At 47.7% G+C, this 24,240-nt stretch overlaps 1 protein-coding gene across 2 annotated transcripts in view; it reads right to left on the minus strand.

Moving 5' to 3' along the window:
- The window catches only part of KCNAB1 (potassium voltage-gated channel, shaker-related subfamily, beta member 1), a 67,760-nt gene that overhangs the window by 24,327 nt on the left and 19,193 nt on the right, over positions 1–24,240 (minus strand). The window contains exons 1-2 of one of the 2 annotated variants that reach the window (XM_010013940.1): positions 23,518–23,738; positions 522–565 (exon numbers count right to left, since the gene is read on the minus strand). In XM_010013940.1, the coding sequence (XP_010012242.1) occupies positions 522–565; positions 23,518–23,738 (265 nt within the window). Of the gene's footprint in view, positions 1–521; positions 566–23,517; positions 23,739–24,240 lie in introns of those variants that run through there. The other variant, XM_010013939.1, reaches the window with a different exon arrangement.

Below are 24,240 nucleotides of genomic sequence, written 5' to 3' on the forward strand. Positions count from 1 at the left end.
GCCAGCATGTACCTGCCACAGTGCTTATAGATGCCCTTTTTAATAAAATATAGATAAGATAAAATATTTATAAGATATTTTTTAGTTTCCAAACCAGCATGGAACAGAAATAACAAGGTACACAAACTGAATAAAATAACAATCTGCCCACAGCCTCAGGAGACCATCATCCCCCAAGACTGTAGCTCTGATGCATAAAGCCCTTGGGGGCATTCACAGACATCTCTGATGTGGTCTCTGTGGGCTGTCCCTCATGGCAATCAGGTTGTATTGGAACGATTTTATGTCATAAATGCTCACACAGTTCTACTCAAGCACTATGGGTGGAAAGCACTGCCTCACACTGTGGCTAATGCACATTGTGCTGCTAACACACGTAAGAGCTTCTGCCATGAGTCATCTGCAAGACAGGCTGGGGCTCTGGGAAAGGACACTTTTTACTGAAACATGAGAGCAGCTACCACTACACTCCAGGGCAGCATGTGGCTGCAGTAAGCGCAGTGGCCATGGAGATTACTCACCCAGCCCGAGGCATGAGACTCTCAATCCGGATTTTCCAAGGTTTCTGTAAGGAAAATAAAATAATTAGAAAATATCACTAAGTTCTCAAGCGACACATAACTTAACCCCACGGGAAACCAGCGGCCAGACAAGATGAGTCCCTGTTTTTGTCCAAATCATCTGTTTTCCTCCAAAGGGGCAGACTGTCCTTCATCTGGGATGCTGGCCACTCAGTTTGGAGAAGTGTGGATGCACTGCCATCACCCTTGGCCTCACTAGATTGTGGGAGAAGCTTGGAGTGCTCCTGGGGCTGGGAATAAACCCAAATACATCCAGATGTATCTCACATCTGATGTTGTTTGGGTCTCCTGAATAAGGCATGCATGCATGTTCCTTTCACTTTCATCATTGTTTGGTATTCATTGTATTAACACCAAAGTATCCACCTTATTCAGCTTCACTGGGTTTTTTTTATTCACCCTCACACTTGTCAGAACACTCACATCCATCACAGACCCCTGGTCTGGTTACACTGCTGCTCCCAATCATCTATTCCCCGCGAACAAAACAGCTCATGATTTTCCAGCCGGAGCAGAAGCAGCGCCTTGATCCCCAACACCGTCTGCTTTTCAGCATCAGTGAGATAAAGTTATTACCCTTCTCCTCACCTCCCAGAGCCAGGCTGGAGACAAGATAATTAGACCTGAGGCCATGAAATGTGCCATACATTAACCCCCTACCCTAACTTAAACCTATCGCTGCAGTACAAAATACCCTTTTAATTATACCCTCCTGCTTTAAACTTCACATTACAGCTGGATCTGTGCAATTTTTTTGCCAGATCAAGGTATTATTTAAGGACCATCTATCTACCTTCCACTACAGAGCACCATGGGGAAAAAATAAAAAAACACAAAAACAAAAAAACACAAAAAAAACCCAACAAAAAAAAAAAAAAACCAACCAAAAGCAAACCCACACACAACCCACCCCCACCCCCCCAAAAAAGCCCCACAAAAAACCACTGCACGTTTTGCTGCTCCTGATTAGTTATTTAAAGCCAAATAAAAAATAAATTAAAAAAAAATAAAAAAAGAAGGCAGGGCACAGTGAAAGGGGTCAGATGAAACACCCAACATTAGCACAGGTCACGCTCTGCTCTGTTAGCTCTTTCCATTTTTACATGCTTCATTTCGTGACCTTTTCACATAGCACAATTTCCTGTGTTGAAGAGCAACCGAAGGCATCCCGAGGGGTCAGAGACCCAGACCGATTCCAGCAGGCAGCCCATGGGGCAGGGTTCCCACCCACAATGCCGCTGCTGTCAGAATCTAGCACTGCTGCTGGGAATGTAAAATTTTGGGAGAGACAGGAATTTGTCCTCAAGCACCTACTTGAAAAGCTGCAGCTGCATTTCCAGCACACGAGCCCCCGGGCTCACAGCATGGATGGGGCAGGCACTGACCTGATTTTTCATCGTGTCGTCCCTCGCCCCACCCCCCCCACCCCGTTTTTTCTTTTCTTTCTTTTCTATTATTTTTTCAAGTGAAAGCACAGCTGGACCCCTGCATTCCAAACCCCACGGAATAGCACAAGTAATGCCCATCCTCCCCTGCTCACCAGCACAAAACACAACCCTCTGAAAGTTCAAAGGCAAATACCCAGCAGCTGCCTGCGTGCTCCAGACAGAGCTACACCACTTCTGGCAGGAAAGAGGAGCCCAGGCTCACAGGATTGGGATTTCCACGTTACTTCTGGAGACAGCCCACCTGCTGCACAGTGCTCTTTGAAGAAATTAAATGCTACTGTGCATTTACAAAACAGTTTACATTTATTTTGTAGAAGAGGGTTTTTTTTAAGTCCTCTTTCTCACCAACCTATTCTTTGCCTTTCAAAGTCTGTCTCTGTCCCTGCACAGTTACAATGCTGCCAGGGCGCAGCTTGGCCATGGAGGTGTACTCCTCTCTCTACATAGATATAAATACATATATACACACATTACCCTTTATATATATGCATATACATATCCTTTTTATATACCACTTTATATAAGTGCATACATATATACACATATCCATGCATGAAACCCTACAGCATTCACATCACTCCACCAAGCAGTGGGGTCTGTCTCAGTGTCTCAGCCCACTGGCTGGCTGTCCTGTTCTCCTTCCTCAGAGGTCCCTTGTCATCCCCCCCCCAGGCCATAAAACCACATGAGGGCTCATCCCTCCACAAACTGGGGCTTTGGGGGGTAAAGCACACACACACAAACCCAGTTTTCCTCCAGAGAGTGATAACCAGCTTTTTGCAGAGTCTGGTCCTCCAACAAATCTGGACAGAAATACAGTGTTTGGATTTCCAAAGCTGTCTTTGCCATTTACCTAGCACATATGTGACCTGGGTACTTGGAAAAATTTATATCTATAGTCAAGAGCTGACACTGAAAACGTCAAGTCTTTGCCTTTTTTTTTTTTCTTCTCTCCTTTCATTAGCACAGCAGCTATCTTGCATCTCTTCTCACTGATATTCATCTTCCCTTACACTTTGCAAAACTGGAGCAATTGCACTGCTCCCCGCAAACCACTGACCAACCCTGTCACACACACAGAGAAGTACCAAGAGTTTTAAGTCCAGGACTTATCCCTGCCATGACACCTTCCATACTGCTTCTAGGCACCAAATTGAAGATGCCCTTGTTTTCTTTATCCCACAATTGCACCATGAGCAAGACCCAAAAGGTATTCAACATCTCATTCCTGAATTCTTTTAAGATCAAAGGCTAAAACAAAATGCTATCACATTGCTGTGCTGCCCAAACCTATGTCAGAGCAGAGTCAAAGCACCTAAGCCTGGGCATGGGAGAATCCACCTGAGGGAAGAGGATGAGGAAAGACGCATGGAAGCTGCATGAAGAATATGGTTTTATGGCAGAGGCACAGGGCAGCCCCACTCAGGGCCCATGGCAGGAGCAATGCAAACCCCACTGGAAGCACCCATGTCACTGAAACCTCTAATAAAGGATGTTTACAGCCATGCTCATTACGTTGAAGGCAATAGGGCACTAACTTCATGAAGTGAAAGAAAACACCACTCTGTAGGTCTAAGAAAATGTATTTTAACTTAAAACTTTCCAGTTTGCTTCTCCAGAGAACAGGCAAACATACCATGGTAGTATTGCCCTGTCCCAGCACCTGGAACCAAACAGGGCAGGGGACAGCGAAAGACATGAGGACACAAAGCCCCCAAGAGCCCAGACTTGCATGCTGGTTTAACATGGTGCTTCTTTCCTGGCTTAAACCAAAGGCAACATTTTTCCTGTGCAGGTGGGAGTCTGAGCTAACACAACTGTCCCCGCAGCACCAGCAGCTTTGCCAGATTACACTGGGCTCACAGGCACAGGAGATGAATGCCTGATTCATTGAAAACACAGCTTGCAAGTTAGGGATGTTGTTAAAAATACACCAAGGTACCAAAACAACATGTAGGGAGGGATGACATTTTCCTTGACTAGGCTTTTCCAAACAGAGGGCACATCCATTTCCCGAGGAAGCACAAGTTCTTGGCATGTTCATGGGTAAGCACCACTTTGAGAAGCTGCTATCCATGACAGCATCCAAGTACTGGCAGACTCCAGGAGCAGCTACTGCTGCTAAATGCCAGTTAATACCACATAAACAACCAGGCAGCATGCGAGAATGGGCCTGGTGGGGAAAAGGCTGGGAAGGAGGTGTTAGCCCAGAACCCGCTGGGGCTGGGAGCTCGCAGCCAGCAGGGAATGGCATCTTCCTGCTGGAAAGGAGCAACTTGAGCAGCAGGACCCAAACAGGCAGCACAGGCACAGGGCTGGTTACTAATCCCTCCGCCACTTAAGGAATTGCCAGGTCTTCACCAAGAAAATCAAGTTCTCATTTTCTCTTGCTCGTGGAGAGAGTTGCGCATATACCGTATCTGTTCCTGCTCCTTCCTCATCCTCCATAAACCTCAGGCTCAGAGGCACAGTCCCCAGCATTCAGGGATTTTGCCAGGGGTGAGCTTCGGGTTTTTGCCTGGCAGTCTGGCAGGCAGCACAGGGCTGGCATCAAGCCCAAGGGTGAAGGGGTCACTTCAGCTGCGTGGGGACCTGGAAAACCTTTGTTGAAATGCTTACACCTCTTCCCAGCCTGCAGCAAAGAGCAGAGCCTCTGCCTGGACAGCAGTTATTAGGTCCCTGTGACTCAAAGGCACAAAGCACTCTAAAATTTGCTTCTGTGATTATAATTCACATCTCCCTTGTTTCCAGAAGATGCACCGCTCCTTATCAGCAGCTCCAACCCTGGCTGTAGACCAAGCGTGGTTCCCTGTGTTCCTCTACAGCTGCTAATTCATAAATGGAGACTAAAAACAGAACTAAAACCCCACCACAAAACTTAGCTTTTAAACACAAAGGATATCATATTCAGAAAAGATACTTTGGTTCTGGACCCGTTGTGATGCTGAATAAGCTGAAGTTAATTATTGTGCTAGAAACAAGTGGCTAAATGAGACAAGTGCTTATGGGCTGACACCAGTCAGTGCAGGGACATGGAAACCAGCTGCCAGACAGAACCAGCCCCACATATGTGCAAAGTGCTGCAAAAGCATACAGCTCCCCAAAACTGGGGGAAAAAAGGCATTTTGCTTGTTAGCCACTTTTCTGTGGGCAAAGTTACAGGCAAAACCAAGGAAAACGCTAGATAGAGTGATGTAGCAGATCTGAATGACAGGGAAGAAGAGCTCGTTACATGTCTGAGGAGCCAGGGTTCAACATGCACAAGAGAAGCCAAGACAGCAACTTTAGACTTCAAGAACTCTTTGGTTCAGTATCAGGAAGTCAAAAAGCAATGCAAAGGGAAAAGAGAGGACAAATACATGCTGCAGGAATATAGAGAGGTGATGAGAACAAGACACACCTGTGATAAAGCCTGATGGTAAAAAGGCGGGGGGGTGGAAATTAGCTTTTTCAAGAGTCTCAGGAGCAAAGGAGGAAGAAATCCATTCCCAGGGAATTTTTCACTGTAATGTGGCCACATAGGAAGATTAGATTATGTCTGAAATGTTAATTTTCATTAAAAGGGCAAGAACCCAAGGTTTAAAATTGCAATGAATATTTGGCAATGAAAAGTCAGAATAATTTGACTGTGTATCAATCCTATGCCCATTTATCTCTTTCCCAGGAAGGATATTTGATGGGAATAGCATCCTAGGGCATTGCTGGCTACCAGAAAGTCTGAAATTATTCTCTGTAATGACAAAGCAAGACGACTTACAAGTCAGCTGGAAAGTCTTTCCCTCACTGCTTTTAAAAGCCTTACTCAAGCTACCCTGCAATCTTCCTAACCACCCCAGGGCATGTATGGGCATCACTTCATCAACACAAATCTGCATACAACAGCATAAGTTGTATTTGTGTTAACTGTATGGAATATCTCTATTAAGAAAACCTTGGAGCTTGCTACAGGTTTGGGTTTCACAGTCTCCCCCTGCACTTGCAGAGGCTGGCACACAGTGTCTCAGGCTGGGAGTGAAAAGGGGCAAAAAGGACAAAGCCACAACGGCCTAATGGTGTGGTTATTCCCCCGTTTTCTGGCACATAACAAATAGGCTCGTCTTGCAAAATCCAACCTAACAGAGATTTGGGCGCAGCCTGGGGTAGACGGTGCCATTCCTTTGCTGCAGAGACAGCCCTTTCTGGCTGTTGGCAGTGGTTGCCCTGCCAACAGGGTCTCCACCAGCTCCTCCTTCAGACACGCTCCACTATCTTCCTGTTAGGAAGTTTCTGCAGTACTTAACCAAAGCTTTTTATTTTTTCGAATCCACTACATTATGCCACTAGGAAAGCCTTTTCACTGGAAGAGCTAGCAAGCCTCTCCTAAATCTCCTCTGCTCAAGCAAGCTTTTTAATAACACTATACCATTTTTTGCTGAAAAAAAACCCCAGCCTTTGTGTGTGATGCTGCTGTCCCAATTAATTCCCAAGTTACATGGGGGGTGGCCAATTAGAATTCCATAATTGTTAAAGACTCACCTCACCAAGCAGAGGGAAACCTTTTCAAGTGAAATTCCACATAGATGAGAAGGGCACAATCCTTAACCTTAAACCAGTGATGCCCAGTCTAGCCCCTGCCTAAACTTTATTTAACATGGTACCACACTAAGGATTGTTAAAGACCTGGAAAACTCCCTGTCTTCATTTTGCCTCTTGCACTCACCCAGTGCCTCCTTAATGGCTTTTGTGATAATTTTTAGTTTAATTATTTCCTCAGAAGGGTAAGTGTGGTCAGAACTGAACCAGAGCAAAAAGAATATAGAAGTCAGATAGATAGATATATATGTATATGGCAGGCAGCGAGAACTGCACAGCTGTGCATCGTGCCCTCCTGCCTGCTCTTTTGAGCTGGGTTACAGGCAGTATCACAACGCTGAGCAGGCTGTCCTTGCAGCAAAGCCTCCCTATCCACGTGGGGAAGAGGCAAGTTTTAGGAGGGATGCAAACACGAGGTAAATGAGATGAGCCTGGAGCAGAGAGCTCCCAGGAGGAGCAGGCACAGACATCCCTGGGAACATGAGAAACAAGAGGAAAGCCAGAGAGCAATGAGGCTACGGGAGCCCTGGAGAGGACAAGGCTTGGCTCTGGCAGAAAGAATCCAGAGGGAAGATTTGGAATAAATAAATAAATAAACTCTCCGTTTTTATGACTAACATCTGATAAGGCAACACACAACAGCACAGCCCTGCACCCCACCCCACCCCCCAGAAAGGTACCTGGGTCTCGGCAGAGGGGAAGGTCCCCGTTTAGCGGCCAAGCACCTCAGTCTCTCCTGGCACAAGCAGCAGCTGAACTCTTCCCTGAACCAGGCTCCTCACAACGAGGCAGCGGCAGGGTGGGGCTTTAACGAGGTGTCTAACTCAGCTCCTGTGTTTGAAGCCCCGCGTTTGCATCATTGCCAGGTACCTCCCACATTCACTGGGGTAAAGGAAGCCCCTCAAAACCATGCACAGAAACCAGAGACTCCCTGTGGGGCAGGGCTCTCATCCCCAGCAGCAAAGTGTCACCACAGGCCACAGCTGAGCCTGCTGCCAGCACTGGGCAGGCAGTGGCAAAGCACACCTGGACCTAGTCAGGTCTGGGGGATTTTCAGAGCTGAATGTCTCTTCAATTAAAAGAAAAGAGGGAGAAGGTGTCGGAGAAAACATGTCTACAAAGCAGCCCATGCCATATGGCAGGAATGGTATTTGTCTCCTGTGGCAAAGGGCAAAAAGCGATTGTAATTACCAACTCTTAATTAATTCTAGTGTACAGGAATTGGTAAGAAAGCCCATCAATGGCAGCAAATGCTGCAGCACTAAAGGCAGCCGTAACACCAGGCTGTAGGGAACCTGCCCAGGCAATGCTAAGCACCCTTCAGTCACCACCGGTAGGTGCTTTCCCCATCCCTCCAGCAAGGGGGTGTGTGTGAGGTGTGTAAAAACCACACAGACCCAGCTCCCCATGTACCCCAACAGGAGAGAACACCTAGCCCAGCACCTAGCCCTGGTGCAAAGGAAACCCATTTCCCCTCACACTTCAAGAAGCAGAGAAGAGCAATTAATTCCCTTCTTTAAAACAATCCTCACCATTAATTTTCCAGCCCCACCACAGCACACATAGCATCATGCAGGTTCCAGATGCTTCCTATAGCACACAGAGCAGCAGCTTGGGCCCATCACAAGTCCCTGCATGGGGACACAGCCACCTGAGCCAGCAGCCACCCCCTCCCATCAGGGATTTATGGTCTGAGACACCTGTACTGCTTAATCAACTCATTAACCTGCAAGTGGTCCCTCTTACAGTTAAGGGACAACGCAATTACAAGAAAACGCATCTTAGTTATCCATGTGGGAGACTTGTTCTGCGGCTGCCCTTTGTTGTTTGGAGTGGGGAGTGTTTGGGTTCAGTCACTTCCATTAACACACACACAAATCAGCCTAAATCTTCCCAATTCTAGGCGGGGCTGCTGTACCATCAGGTGTCTGAACCTGCATCAGCTTCTGCCTCCATAATCCCCCAGGTCCCCACTGTTTTGCAGAAGGGGACAATCCAAAACCATCTGTCTCCATGTACAGGTAAACTTCAGTGTCTGACACTAGGCTGAGCTTACCTGCTGCATTGTGCCTTAGCAAAGCTCAAGCTGATCCCAGCTGGGTTCAGCTCTGAGTGCTAACAGTCTCCCCACTCTGCATCCTGGAAATATCTCCAAAACAGCCTCGTGTTTGGTGGAGGCTAAAAATGAAAAGTTTAAGGTTTTAAAGCAGTAAGTGACAGTTGGGCTGCTTGGAAGACGAAGATGCTAAACAGGTTTGCTTCAGTCTGAGGTGCACTGAGTAACCCTGCTTTAAGTTTATCCACTACCATTATAGCTATCTGTACAATGGGATCAGGATAACCATCCAGTCTGCCTGTTTATCTACCTATCTGTCTATCTATCTACCTATCTATGTATCTGGAATGAGACACAGAAAGAGTGAGAGGTTCTTCTAAGGAAAAACATAAGTTTTAAATTAAATCTCTGCAATAACACATACAATGACTAAAACGCTTTCAACTCCACACCCACAGAAGAATCATCAAGCTTAGAAGAGCTTTACAGAAATCAGATAATGCTGTTTTTTGCTTGTTCCAGCCCCAGTTTAATTGCCCTGTGTTGGTGGTTTTGCCCACAGAAACCACCTCTACCAGAAATTCAGAACCAAGGGGACTGATCCTGCACAGCTGGTTGTACCAAAGCAGCCCCAGTGGCAGATGACCCCTGGATGTCATTTCACAAGCCCTGGGGGGTGCAAGGAAGGGTTGGTGGGTGGGGGTCCTGGGTCCACTCCATAAGTGCATGCTGGCTCCTGGTGCCCATTTTGCAGTGCCCGCAGCCACGATGACAGCTCGGTGCAGGGGAAGCGTGCAGGGGAGGCAAAACCCAGCGCTCCCCAGGCATTTCTAAGTATTCCAGTGTGCAAAAACCATGCAGGGAGCAACAGATGGGAGGAAGGAGGTGGGAGAGGAGAGGGGGGCTTTGAACAGAGTGGAGGAAATCAGAGCACACAGCCAGCACCTGGGAGAAGCATTGGCACCTTCAGGTGCAGATACCTGTATACAGGTGTCTTCATGGACATACTCCACCTCTGCTACAGAAAGGAGGGCTGCACGGTGCAGCCCTCATCACACACTTGCAACCACCTTCCTAGGTGCAGGGAGAGCCCCAAGGCAGTGATACATGCCCCCACCCATTCAAGTAAGCAAAACTAGAGAAACCATGACACCGTTTTCCTGTGTATAAACTGCAGATAGTTTGGCTTATTGCTACAAAAATGTTAAAAAAAAAAAAAAAAATGTAACTGTTCCTGAAACTGGTGGTGGGAAAACAACGTTGCTTAGAAACATCCCCATTAATGCTCCAGAACCATTCCTTTCTGCACAGAAAATGAATAAAATATGTAATTTGTTCCCTGAAAAAGAGAGACTGTTTCAAGTAACAACAAAACCTGAGGAAAGTAGAGACCCTTTCCAATTGCCCTCTCCTGCTGCAGCACATTCAACATCCTTCGTCTGTGACCTGTAGAGTGGGAAACAACAAAGTTAATATTGGGCTTCAGAGCTTATGCTTGGCCTTTGTGCTTCTGCTTGCTTCATACCCTAAAAACCTTCACTGGTTCAGCTGCTTCCCATGACGATGAATCCTCCTTATCACACCCTGCTTCTCTCTCCACACAAATGCCAGAGCAAGCCACCCTGCGCCCCCTGAGCAAAGAGAGCTGGTGGCAATTGCAGACCCTGACCCCATCCCTGGCACCTGCATTAAAATGAGCAACAAGGGGCATTGTGGCTCCCTGAATTTCCCTGCTTGTACCTAGCAAGGCGAGGTAGGACCCCCCATGCCTATGCCGTGAGGAAGGAGCTGTCCCTCGCACCAGGATGATGTCTGTGGGATCCCCAGGACACCAGGGGCCCTGTGCAAATCAGTACAACTTGTCAGGGAGGGGAAGGGACAGGCAGGAGAGGGACACCCCCCCCACACACCTGATCAAGCTCTCCTCTCCACCATCGCTGAGCCTCTTCTGAGCCATCCTGGTGCAAAACTGTTAAAGTTCTGGGTGATGTTTCTCCGTGGCACTCCCGGAGCTGTGATGTTGGTGAGACCAGCACCAACCATGTCTGCAGGGCTTTTGCCCCTCTGAACTTCTCCCAAGACACACATGCAGACAGCTCCTCAGCCTGGAAGTGTCAAACCAGAGAGCAGCTGGACAAGTCACAGCTTGGGCTGAGCAAAGACACTGTATTTCTGAGTGCTCTGGGAAAACACACCATCTCCACGTCTCCTCACAAGTTTCTAGGGTGACCTGCCAATATCTGCCTGGGCTCCCAAGCTCCCTGACTTCCCAGGGGAAGATGGTCAGCTCTTCCTAACATCTCAGAGCCTTGTAAATGCTATCTGTCATGATTCATCGGGCTGCAACAGCCCCCAGTGCAGCTTAGTCCTGCTGTGAACTGAGGGCGAGGCAACATGGACGTGCTTATTCTCTTCTTTTCTTATCTTAGGTGCTTTTCTGCTTTTAAGGCTGGATTTCATTTTGCTCCATCAGCTCAAAAAGACCTGTAGATTTTAGACAATCAACAGCTGCCCCTTCAGCAAGCTCCGATGGCAGGAGGTTGTCTCTAAGTGGTGTGGGTGGGAAGAGAGAAAAATAATGGTTTCTGTCCCTCATTTTGCGAACAAAACACTTCACAACACGCACAGCAGTTTCCACTAAATTACCGCCCATACTTGCAGTAATTGCAGAGATGCAGAATCACAGCTTTCCATTGTTTTATGTTTTTTAAACCCTTTCACATGTGCAGAGATAATGAAGCAAGGAAGGTCTGGGACACCTGCATGTCCTGGGCAAGCTTTGGTTATGGGCAGGTACAAATCACCTTGCTCCCTTCTAAATAATGCTGCAAAAATCAGCGCAATGCCTCACCAGCCATGTTTGCTGATTTCTGTTTATGCTTTCAACTGCCTGGCAAGACAGCATCACATTCTACCTAGAAAATTATTTCTTGCAGGAAGGGGTTTAAAACCTTAGTCCTTGTATAGGAAGAACAATGATTTTTAACCAGAGTCCTACCACATGTATTTTTCTTACTCTAATGCAAACTGTCTTCCTGTTTGTCCCTCAGAAATATTCCCTGTTTCTAAATGGAAATTGTTTCACCCTAATATGAATTGAAAGACCACCTAAACCACTCCATACAGGCACATTAGAGCAGTATGAAAGTTCCTGATGGCATTTGTACATCCCAGCTGTGGGATGTGGCCAAGGGCAATAGGGAGGCTTTGGGGTTTCCTCTTGGAAAACAACCTCTTGCAGTGCCAGGCAGGCCAGACACAGGTGCTTTCACCTGCCATGTCAGAGACACCGCTGGTTGAGACAGCCCTGCAGTGCACAGTTGTGCCTGTGGTGTCAGGCTGTCCCCATGCCCAACAGCCCCTTGCCATGGAACCTTTGGATGCTCAGACCAAGCCACCACATCAGAGCAAAGGCTTCATGCATGGGCTGAGGTCAAGGACATCAAATCTCAGGAAATTTTTAACCCTATTTCCAAAGTATAACAATCATAGATGAACAGGCAAAGCTGTAGAAGAAGCTGGACAAGAGCAGATGACCAGCAGATACTTGAGCAAGCTGTAAACACAGATTTATTTCCTTGGTTGAGCACATGTAATCTTAAATTTCCTTTAACATTCAATCTTACACTTGCAGTGTTTGACTGTGCTTATATTTGCTGCTTTGCAAACTGCTTTGTAAATTCTTCTATCTATGAAGTTACAGAAATAAAATAGAACTTGATTTATGCGTGTCCACAGTAGCGTGGTGAAGGTGTACCATGAGTAACACTGCTTTTCTAAGCTATTCCAGAGTAGAAGTGGATGGATGACATGGTCCCAAGTGCTCCTCTGAGCATCTTCCTTCCTATCCAGCTTTCTGCAGCAAGTGGCAGGGACTGGCTGCCCTGTGGTCCCCAACACAGTTTGGGGGAATTGGTGACTGCCCCCACCCCTGCAGCAGTGATGTAAGTATTAGGTAAATGATATAAAATAGGAGAAAAAAACACCTGCTACTAGTGGAATAACTGCAGAGACAAAATAGGACAGTCTTGATCAGCTGAAAAACAATAGCAGCAAAGGCAGGAGGTGGGTCCTGGGCAATGCAAACCCCAGCTTGGCATTAGAAGGGGCAGCGAGCCCAGGCAATGACGGTGAGAGGGGACAAACAGGTACCTAAACATGATCTGGCCCCTGTTTCTTGGCTCTCTTCACACTTTCCAACTCATCCCTCGTACTCGTAGGGCCACCGGGTGCGTAGGTGGTCGCTTCAGCTGAAATTCCCCAGAATGTTTTTTGGCTGCATCCTCTGAAAAGTTGCAGATGACGCATTAAAATGTAGATAAGGCAAAATAGATGGGCCACAGCCAAGCGCAGGGGCTGTCGCGCGTGGCTCTGGCAGACAAGCTGGTGTGCTCAGCCTCCCCACGCGGGATCTGTGCCATGAATGAGGCTCCTGCATGCGATGCTCCTGCCCACTCCAGCCCTCCCGCCCAAGCTCCGGTGAGACCGGCCAAGAGGCAGTCTGCCGGGAGGCTGGGGGCCGGCACCGGCACGGAGTCACTCACCACTCCAGGCTGCAGCCGGCCCCCGGGCACACACGCGCTGCCCAGGCAGCCGCTCGCCCACAGCTGGAACAGAAATGATTGCCGAGAGTTTGCTGCAATGGCATCCTGAAGCTGTGTGCAGCCCACGGCTCTGCTGCCCCCACCACGTTTCGTCAGCCATTGGACCCGAGGATGAAAAAAAGGGAAAGGAAAATTATTTGTCATTCTGCAGTGATGTTTTTAAAAAGTGCAGAGTTTCAAATGTCTGGGGGAATTACATTATCCTTGTAAAATAAATAAACAAATAAATAAATAAATCTTGCAGTTCCTAAAGGATTTGAACAAACTAAGTTATTTCCAGAAATGAGAGGACCAGGGAGCTCTCCATCACACCTGGGCACATGTAATCCACAGATTCCCCACCACCCTTCAGTGTACCCAGCCCCACGGTGCTATGGATCTCAGAGGGTTGGACGAAGATCCACAAACCTGGAACATGTGCCTAACCCTGTCACACCAACCATGTCCATTCCACTTTATACATGTAGGAAATTAGTATAAACAAGTCATACCTGTGCATAGGGTGCTGACTGTACTGTCACTAGTCAATACGTCCCATATGGTTGTAAATAATAGATGCCATTTTCTCTCATTTCAGTACTACTTCAGACTGAAAGAGTCAAAATAAAAAATTTAAAAGCATGTTACAGTTTTTTCCTTCCTCATCGCTTGACCCACCTTGGAAGGTATTAGTCACTAAGCTGAAGTGATTGAACAAGCTGAAACCGGAAAATATGTGTTTTCTCCACAGGCGGGAGAGGCTAATTCTGACAAAATCACAAGACAAATGAATGTGAAGGAATCTGAGAAGTCCTGGACAATGCCATGTGCCCAGTACAGCCATAAGCAGCTCTGCCCTATCTGCAGCCGGGAGCACCCACAGCAGGGTCAGCCCAGGAAGGGACCTTTTTGCTTTGGAGGGGCAATTTATTTGTGTATAAATATTTAGGTAAAGGCTATTTGCATGAACTATTCAAAAAAAAAAAGCAGCCTGATGGAGGGAGATTACTGTGAAAAATAAATGAATTTTGTTCTGTGCAGGACTTTTAAGCCTTTCAGAGAGAAAGGACATTTTTGACAGAATCTAAGTACTTCTGAAATCAGTTGTAGCAGTTTCACAGCTGGTGCAGCTGGAGCTGTGACCAGGCAGTAGTGCCAACAGGAAAGTATAGGTATGCTATGAAAGTTTTACAACTTCATACACAAAATATTCCTAAAGCAGCTTGTTTATATACAAGGCCCATTTTTTATGATGACTTACACAACCCCTTCCCAAGCAGCATGCAAGCTGGGTGTACGCCAAGCAATTCTAATAGCCTCAGACTGGCGATCACCTTGCTCATTCCCTTTCCATGCAAAGAGGCCATCCTGTTTATTGGACCTGAGGTTCTCCAGATGTGTTGCCTCCAGCTGAATTTAAGCTGCCAGCAGGCCCTGCAGTAGACTCACACCACTCTTGCATGCTCTAAGCAATAACTAGACATCAAACACATGCCAGCTTTCCTCCTTGGAACCTGCTAGGGGCGAGGCACCAAAGCCTTATTGGGGTGCCACATACAAAGGGCCTCCAGGAGCTTCAGGACCTTATTTTTCCAGAAGCTTACTGCTTCTCCTGCTTCTCAAGCCATGTGTCACGTTGATTGTTTCTCTTTGTTCTCCAGGCGGAGCTTTGCCAGAAAATACCTCCCGATACTCTTTAGCGCAGTGCCTGCAGAGCCCAGCCACCCCAGGCAAGGCATCTCAGAAACCAGGCATTGCTCTGCTTTCCCACCTGCCTGCAAGGAGGTTTTATGGCGCTACAAAAATAGTTTGAGAAACATTTCTAATACATTGGATGACATGAGGATCAAGTATCAGTTTGCTGAAGGCATCATGCTGTATCTCCCTCAGGGGACGCTGCTGTGGCAGGAACTATCTGGGGAGCAGTGGGAGGGCATTGCTGCAGGACAGCAGTGCTGTGCATCCCACAGGGACCCCTGGACACAACAGATGGCGCACAGCCTGCCCCAAAAGGCTGTGAGCTCTTCTACACACCCAGGATCACCGTGGTCTCAGGGGCTGCTGCATTATCCTCCCTGCCTTTTCCAGAGGGCTATAGAATGGGCACAATAGCAGAGGATGTGTAAAGAGAGCAGCTACATGCTTCTGATCAACTTCTAAAATGGGTTTTTTCAGGAGCAAACACCTTCCAATCCCTGCAGAGGCTCCTGCAAAACCAGCTTTGACTCCTGCAGAGTGATGGGAAGCATCACCTGGACCACCCCAAAGAACAGGGCTGGGATAAGGGGTAGGATACACCAGCCAAATATCTGTGCACTAGCAAGATCCATCCAAACCATCCACTGAGTTTCCATCAGGTTCAGGTATCTATCCACCACTGAGCACCACCAGGCCTTGGTTTGTTGGATATTTTCTGAGTACTGAAACATGGGGAAGTTTTGCTGGAGCAGGAGCTGTAGAAACAGCTCTGTGGAACTGTCCCTCTCCCACCACAGTGCTAAGCACACGCTGAGCCGAAGGCAAAGAGGGGATGTCCACTGACTTGTAGCAGGGAAAATGTTTTTTCATTCACTCCAGCTTTAACCTCTGGCTCACACCGAGTCACATGCAGAGCATTTTCTTTTCCTTCCTGAGAATTAATTTCTTAACAAACATGTTATACAGATGGCACTTCATAATGTTAGTCTAAAATAAAAATTAAAATTGAGTTTTGCCAAAGCAGCCATGCTAAAATAATACATTTTAAATATCTTAAACTGTGCGCTTCACAAGTAATTAAATTAGCTGTGTTTCTGCATTACATCTTCTCTTCCACCCTTTTAAGCATTAGATTAATGTTGTCATGCAGATTTTAAATGGAAAATATCACGCTGAGGGGAATGGTTCAGGACATGTGGAACGAAGCAGGGTGAGATTCAGCAGCCAGGAACTTGCTCCAGCCACCACCATGAGCCAGTGCTGTTGAGAGTGGACCCTGGGTCCGGTGGCACAGGGAGCAGCAGCGCTGTGACAGCCACCCACTGGTGACAGGGACAGCACCCGGCTGCTCCCATGCCCTTCATGGCTCGCCCACTGGCAAGCTTTGAGAGGCTGTGCAGCTCATCACCAGAATATGATTGCATTATTTAAAAGCTTCCTTAACATATCATCATTTTTCTTCTGCTTAACAAACCTGACATGAAAAGTGTGCTCTTTAAAACACCATTTGTCCCTGAATTCAATCTTGCTCATCATTCTCTCTTGGGATTAAAATGGGGGGGGAGGGGAAGGGAAGGGAGGAAGGATCAATGGCATTGCAAGCCCTAGCTTGTTGCTGTGCCCCTCTCCCTGTGTCCCTCAGTGCTACCAGCACTGCAGGACAGCCTTCCTGTCCCCAGCATGATGCAGAGGCCAGGCCAGGCAATTCATCATCCCCTGACCTTGCTCCATTGGGAGCAAAGGACACCGCACTGGGAGATATGTAGCATCTTGCATGCCATGCTGGCCAGAGAAGTGGGGACTATCATGGTGTAGCTGGGCAGAGATGATGTTAAATGCTGACACTCATCGTCTGTATAGTGGTCCCCCACCCTGGTGCTAACACACAAGGCAGTGCCACTCTGACTGGTTGCTTATTTCTCTCTGAACTAGACCTCACTAGAAGATATACAATTAAGCTGGTGGACTGATCCTTTCAAAATGCCGACTATGTTAGGAACATTTTTATGAAGAATATTAGAATACTTGGAAATAACATTAGAAAATCCATTTTTAGTTAACTCAAGTTGATGCAGGAGGTTCTTGGCTTGGTTGGGTCTCTGGGGAGAAAGGGGAGAAGGAGAAACCCTGAGCAGAAGAAATCTCTTCACTGACCCCAGGGGACTGAAGAGCAAAGCAGAGCCTGCAGATCCTGCAGCACTGGGCATCACTCCTCGGGCAGCAAAGCCACACAGGGAAGGCCTGGAAGCAGCCACTCTCAGCCAGGCAGGCACCACCTGGGCAGTCTGCTTTAAAAATAAAAGGAGGCTTTGCTTTATCTCAAACCTGTAAGAGGACGTACATTTTCAGGGCTTATATCTCAGCCCAGACAACTGCAAAGTAAGCCTTCATTTACGGAAGACATGAAAGCCAGGGGGTGAGTATACCTTTGACAAACTTCATGCACTCCATATTTTTAGAGTTTACACAGTAAGTAAATGTGTAGTCAAATCTAAAGCTTACTTTGTCTATGCTGGTTTTAACATTGCAGTGTGAAACAGGGCCTTTGTATCAATGTAATGAGATGAGAAAATCCAGACCACATCGAACCCACACCATCACTTAGCAGCTATGAACTCCTGAAGAGCCATTAGGAATCTGAGAGCAGCAGAATCAGAGAGCACAGATTCTGTTTACTCAACCAGTTCCTTTTTCTCCTCCTTTGAGTTATTCCTGCCTTCTCTGTAGCCATTATAAGATATAGTCCTGGGGAGAAAAGCATTGTGAATTCAGTGTAAATCCATTCTGTTCACTGGATTAGTCTTAATTTACAGCAATAAAATGAAGATCAGATAAGGAGCTATAAAAATCAACCTGATGTGGAAAGCTACTGAAATAACATGTAATTTTATATCAAAATAATTGTGCCATTTGTATATGAGTGTTTAAAACTATTCATAATTGAAGCAAGACTTAAATAAACCACATATTCCTAAATATATGGGGCAGCTATTACAGTTAATGTTTGAAGATTCAAGGAAAAAGAAGACATAACTCCTGAAACATTGCTAAGAAATACCTGCTTTCACTTACACCTCTTGAAAAGTGTAAGAGCTTTATCTTCTATTTCCAGACTAATTTTGCAGCCCAAAGTCACATGCATGCAGTTCCAAACTGGCAGGTTGGAAGTTTGCTTTTGACTCCTCTAAGCTGACACTTAGATGAGCTGTACAGACAGGCATGTCGCACAGGGTCTGCATACGAAGTGTGCTTTTTGGTGCAATTCCAGCCTTAATAATACCACGATTCCAAATAAGAAACTTGCACTTTAATAAAAGCATTGCATTTTTTGCTTCTAGCCCACAGGTCACCCAGGGGACGTTCAATGGAGTGGAAGAAACCGCCAGCGATCACAGAGGCAAAAGCCATTTTCCTGATGGTAATCACACAGCTCTGGGTCTTTGCAGGGCTCCGTCCCCTGCAGGCAGTGTTTCCTACTCTGCAAGCGCTCGGTAGCTATGCTGGGGGCCTCTCCAGGGAAGGAGAATGGCTGTGGGATGTTTCGCAGGAGCACGATTGCTCTTCTTCCCAGCCTGATGACCCTGGGAGGGAAGGTGCTCCAGAGCATCTCTCCCCTCTGGGCTGGGACCTGGAAAAGTTTGAGTTAACCATAGGATTGAGAGCTTTATACTTATTATACACCTTAATTGTGTTTGCTAGCAGAGATTTATTTAGGCACAAAAGCGGGATGATGAATTCTTTGCGCTGTAGTATTTTCATTATGCCTTTTAATGTCTGTAATTGGTGTGCAGAGCCACTGGAGTGCTGCTCTAACCCTGACTAAGTCAAGCCCACAGCTGCCTTTCCAGGAGGGGGAAGAAAGACATCCCACTAGAGCCACTGGAGAAACACTCCCACCGCTGCGATGCAATGCATTAGCAGCTCTTCGTTAATGCGCTTTGACAATAGCCCATGATTTCAGGCATACAGTGAAGAAAAAAGACTGCAAACCTCTGATGAAGTTTTAGCCAGCGGGATGTAATGACCTCTGCTGGAATGCGGCCAGGGCACCGCCTCGGTGCCACTGGGGACATTGGAAGGTCCCGCAGCCTGGACCCTGGCAAGAAGCGGCACCCAGGCATCCAGCCAGGAAAAAGGATTGACCAGGCCACCCTGCCCCAGGCTTGCTGCAAGCACAGGCACCCATGACTTCGAGACATACCTGTGGCTCTGAGAGGAGGGAGCAGATGGGCAGCAGCACCCGTGATCTTCTCCAGACCCTCTGTGCCTATTCAGGTTCATGCTGGTGCTTTGCCCCCCAGAGCAGGAGCTGGTGCTGAGCGGTAACTGAGCAGTGCAGCACTGGCACCAGGGAGAGCTTGGCACCCCTGTGTGGCTGGGAAAGGTCTTTGGTTGCCAAAGCTGCTCCAGACATTACAAAATGACATGCAGCCCTTGCACGTCCAGTGCTCAGTGGCTAAAAGAAGCACTATTTCCCCTGTGGTATCTGCAGCAGCAGGGCAGGTGCCCTTGCAGACATGAACAAGAAGGAACGAGGTTCCCAGGCAGGCATCCCTGCACAGGCTTCTTACATCCCTGATTGCCATTACTAATGCCCGTCCTCAGAGACCTCTACAGCATAGGCAGGAGCCCCAGCGTTGCAGTGGCATGGGCCTGGTGGCCATGAGTACCTCATGAGATGGGGCTGGCCATCACACACTGGGTGGGAGGGATGGGTTTCCCCTCCAAAGGATGATGCCCAGCCCCTCCACACCTTGCTACAGGCTCTGTGCTGGCCCCAGGTTGGGCACAGATTATTAACTCCACCCGTTTTGCAATTCAAGATCTTTTGTTTAGGCTCACACTGGAGTTAATGGTCAAAGCTGCTGCCATCAATTGTTTATGAACACAAATAGTTGAGCTTTGTAGATTGGGTCCCACGTGCCCATGAGCTGGCAGAGCTCTTGTAAAGGGCTATTTTTGAACTGCTGATGGCCCTGAATCAGCAGCGCAGTGGATAGAGCCAGAGCTGAGCCCTGCATGGCTGAGCTCCCTGCCACGTCCTGGGAATGGAGCAGGCTCATGGGCAGTCAGGCTGCTCTGGGATGGAGCTTTGTGCTTCTGCGTACATGATGGCAAGGCTGCCAGTTTGTGCATGGGAAGGCTGGTGGTACAAGTCTCAGTTTGAGAAGTTGTTCTCTGCGTGGTAGCTGTGGCACATCCCAAATAGCCCCACACACCAGGATCAGGGTTGGATCCACTTTACTGACAACTTGAATTGGGCTGACAATAAATTGAAAAAAAACCCCAACCCTGCGGCAAATTAGGAAGAAGAAGAAACTAAGCTGTGACCTTCTCATAGTCCAGAGCAGGTGAAGATCCAGCCTTCTGTCAGAAGAATGCAATAATACATCCTTCGCTTCCAGCAGTGGTGCAGCAGATTGCAATTTTCCAAGCCAAGCACTGCAACTACATCATTTTCAAGGAAAGACTTGAAGTGAACCCGAATATTCTCCCCAAGCATCTGGGCAGGCTCATCAGTGGAACTGAAGTGGAGCATTAAAAAGGATGAAAGGGAACAGTCCCCCTCCCTGTTTGCCTCTTGCACACAGAAGGCAGCTGAAGCTGTCTCCGGCAGTGTCAGCAGAGGTGGTATCTGGGGAGGTCCCATCCAGCTGATGCCACAATCCGACAGAGAACATGCAGAATAAGATTTAGCAAATACAAAGCTGAGGCTTGCTCACGCGAATGCCGCCAGAACGCACCTGGGTCTTAACATTTGCAGATGTTCCCTGATGAACACATTTATCTGGTAAACTTTGTCTTTTATCTTTTAATTCGGTCTCTGAGCTGGAGTGGGTCCAGAAACATGCCGTTTGATGACAAGCCCCCGAGCTGGCTCCTCTCCCGCCCCCACCCCTGTCACAGGCATAGTAGCTGTCTCTCCCTTTTACATAATCCCACTGGCATCAGGAGTGCCTGGCAGCCGGGGGAGGCTGCACTGGGGTTGGGAAGCATCCCAGGAGCGGTGTAGAAGCTGTGGGATAGCCCTGCCAGGGGAGCGGCAGCATCCCTTAGGGTCTAAGAGGGAAGCGGCTATTGGTATTTTTAGTGTAAAACAAGGGGCAGTTTAGCTAGCATGTCATTTTCAGCAGCACACACTGTATAGCTTAGCACCAGGGACATAATTCAAGCAGAAAAGGAATTGGGAAAGACTTCAGCTTCAAATGTAAGGGAACTTTACAGGATTATTGGTGCAGCCATTGGTGAAAGCCTTTGGCTTCTCCATGTGCTGGATTTCCCTTGGAATGAGAAACCAGCCCCAGATATGAACACGAAATATCAACCTCATTGCTGTTGGTAGGTGTCTTTCCTAACTAAAGGTTATCTCAATTCAGCAGCATCGCAGATGAGCCTGGAGGTTTAGTCAGCTCTTCCTCCAAATTCCCCTGTGCTTCTTCTCTTGGGGGAGAAATCAGCTCTAGATATGGAGAGATTTGGGAGCAGAAACAGGGATTAGTCATAAAGATAAAACATCAGCCTTGTCACCAATGAGCTGCTATTCCTGATGCAATTCCCCAGGTCTCGGGCAGCCAAAGCCGGGGGAGCCGTCAGGGCTATGCTGAACACCAGCGGGACAATTCAGCCCTCACTATTGAAACCTTATCTGGAAATAAGCCAGAAAGGATCTACAAAGGCCCAACTTTGGAGGCTGCAGGAGCATTTGTGTCATGTGGGCAGCAAAAAATTTCAATTACCCAATGTGTGGGTACACTGATAGTGCTGGGAGCCCTCAGGAAATCAGCAGAGGTAACTGCCGACAATTAGTACAAGGTGTCTGTAAGCCTAACGAGCAGAAACCACGACTTGGTAACACATCATGTCTCTGAAGGACACGGTCAAAGACATGTCTCCCACACATGTGCTTATGGGGGAAACTGAGGCATGGAAGTGCAATAGCTTGGACAGGGCTGTGGGAGGGGAGAGGGGTTCACAGGAAGCCCCTGGCTGGCTGTGACCACTCCACCAGCCCCTACTCCACCAAGGAGGCTGATTAAAGGACAAGTTATATTGATTTTGAAAGTTGCCTCTCTTTGGTCAGGACACACTGCCATCCCCCAAATACTTCCCTCCCCACAGCTGGGCCAGACCACAGCACCCAGGAGCTGGAACTGCCACCTCCAGGACCCATCCCGCAAAGCACTGAGCCTACCCTGCCACGACACCCTCAGCACCCCATCTGCTGGGAGCTGGCTCCGGGATGTATTAATCAGCATTTCTGCTCTCATTGCATGCTCCTCTGACAGTGCCGCCTGCACCGCTTCTGCTGACAAAACCATGCTGGGGAGCAAGCAGCAGGAGTGAGCAGGGCTCCTGATAAAAGTTGTCCGCAGCTGAACAACAGGATCAAGCAGTCAGAAAGGCCAGGCTTCACTCAAACAAAGCCTCTATATTATTTAACCACCATTCAAGCAACCCACAGCAAATACACCCCGTCCATATGGTTCCTGAAGAGTTACTATTAACATTTTCAGAACTATAGGATTGCCTAAAAAACAAGCCCTGTGCTGAGCTGCACTTAGACTTGAATTTCATGTAACAGTGCTAAAGCCAGCTTGGCTTTGCATCAGTCTCAAGGACCATAAAATCAGTGTAAGCGCAAAACCGCATCCCCGCCTCAGGTACCATCAGGTACATCTGGCTACACAGCCATTATTCAATGGGCTGGGAACAAGCACAGCCAAAGTTACCCAGAGCCCTGCACCCCTCACCACCCTTCCCATGGAGACCCCTTGTGCCAGCCGTCGGGCTGCTCTGCCTTGGGCAAGGGCTGCAAAGCATCATCAGGTTAGTCCCTTCCCCCAGTCGATGTAACGTCACCCAGGAGTGGCTGAAAGGGACATCCTGAACAGGCAAAGCCAACTGCCAAAGTCATACAAATCCTTCCCATTTTCAGCTGAAGGCGTGACAGCAAAGCTTATCAGCTGCCCACTCCGAACACTTTAGACTGAAGCCACAGCCATTCATTATTTTTCCTGCCTAGGTTAGGAGGAATAAAAATCTGTAAGATGCATGAGGCATTTTATCAGAACGCCTGTGGAGTTTTTTTCCTGCGTTTCACCTGAAATTGGCTTTGATCTCATCTGCACTAAGCAAACCAAGTGAAAAGTCACTAAGCGGTCACCATGATGAAATGGTTCCCAAGGCAGAGCTTTTTAGCTCCACACGACATACTGCAAATGAACTTTTCCTGTCCAGCCTCAAACATGCTTTGCTAATATATTTTTTCTGCTCGTTAGTACCAATAGGCTTTACACTGAGCAAGTAATAGAAACCGTCTTAATACCACTATCATAAATTCACGATGTTGTATATAATCTACCCAGGCAAGTGTTTTTGTATAAAAACACAAATACATATACTTGCAAAAACATTAACATGCAAATGCTATTCAGTTATGCACAAGTTTAAAAATCTATTAATAACCATAGCAGAGAGCTCCTATGCAAAATCGTATGCATCCAGACAGGCAATTCTTTAGAGGCAAAGTAAAGAGCTATTATACTGCAACGTAACAAAGAACAGTACTGTGACCATACCTATATTTCATGCCCGTTTGCTTTGCGGTGGATTCTTTTAATGAAATGTGGTGCTGAGGGGTAAATGTCCCCAGACTGCGAGCAATAATAGCCACTGTCCGAAATTTTGCCCGAGCTGCATTCACTACGTTCGGGGTAGTGGTGTTCTGCTTGCTGATGAGTCTGTCTTCACCATTTCGACTTTTCAAGTTGTGCTCTGTGCAGGCAATGGACACTTGCATCGCGCCCTCAGTACACCTTTAGTCACCGTCCAGGTCGCAGCCAGAGCCCCCGGCGCCCTAACGCGGGCTGCAGGCTGTCCAGCAGTGCAGGGCTCGGTCCCAAACGCTGCCGAGGAAACCTGCCGACCTTGAACTCACAGGAGCAGCCGAGGCAGCGGGGGTCTCCAGGAGAGCCGGGCTGTGCCCCTGCGATGCCCGGAGAAGAGAAAACCCGAACTTGACAAAGCAATCGCAAGAGCAGTTTTCAGCTCACTCTCAGATCTCCCCTTGCAATATTTGATGCTTAGACAAAAGCATCCATCCAGTCAGGTGCTTTCAGAGGCATAAAGCTATTCCTTCATGGTGAACCGTCAGCAGCAGTTGCAGCTCTGTCTTGATGCAGGCTTGCTTCTAGTTGCCGGTTTTAAATCAATGCAGGCATGCTGCAAGCGCTGGCTCCAGCACCCGCTGGACCACAAACTGCTGAGCAGGCAGCCTTGCTGGCTGAAGAATCATCGACTCC

Source organism: Nestor notabilis, unplaced genomic scaffold (assembly GCF_000696875.1).
Source record: "Nestor notabilis isolate BGI_N333 unplaced genomic scaffold, ASM69687v1 scaffold21204, whole genome shotgun sequence".
NCBI classification, from domain to species: Eukaryota; Metazoa; Chordata; class Aves; order Psittaciformes; family Psittacidae; genus Nestor; species Nestor notabilis.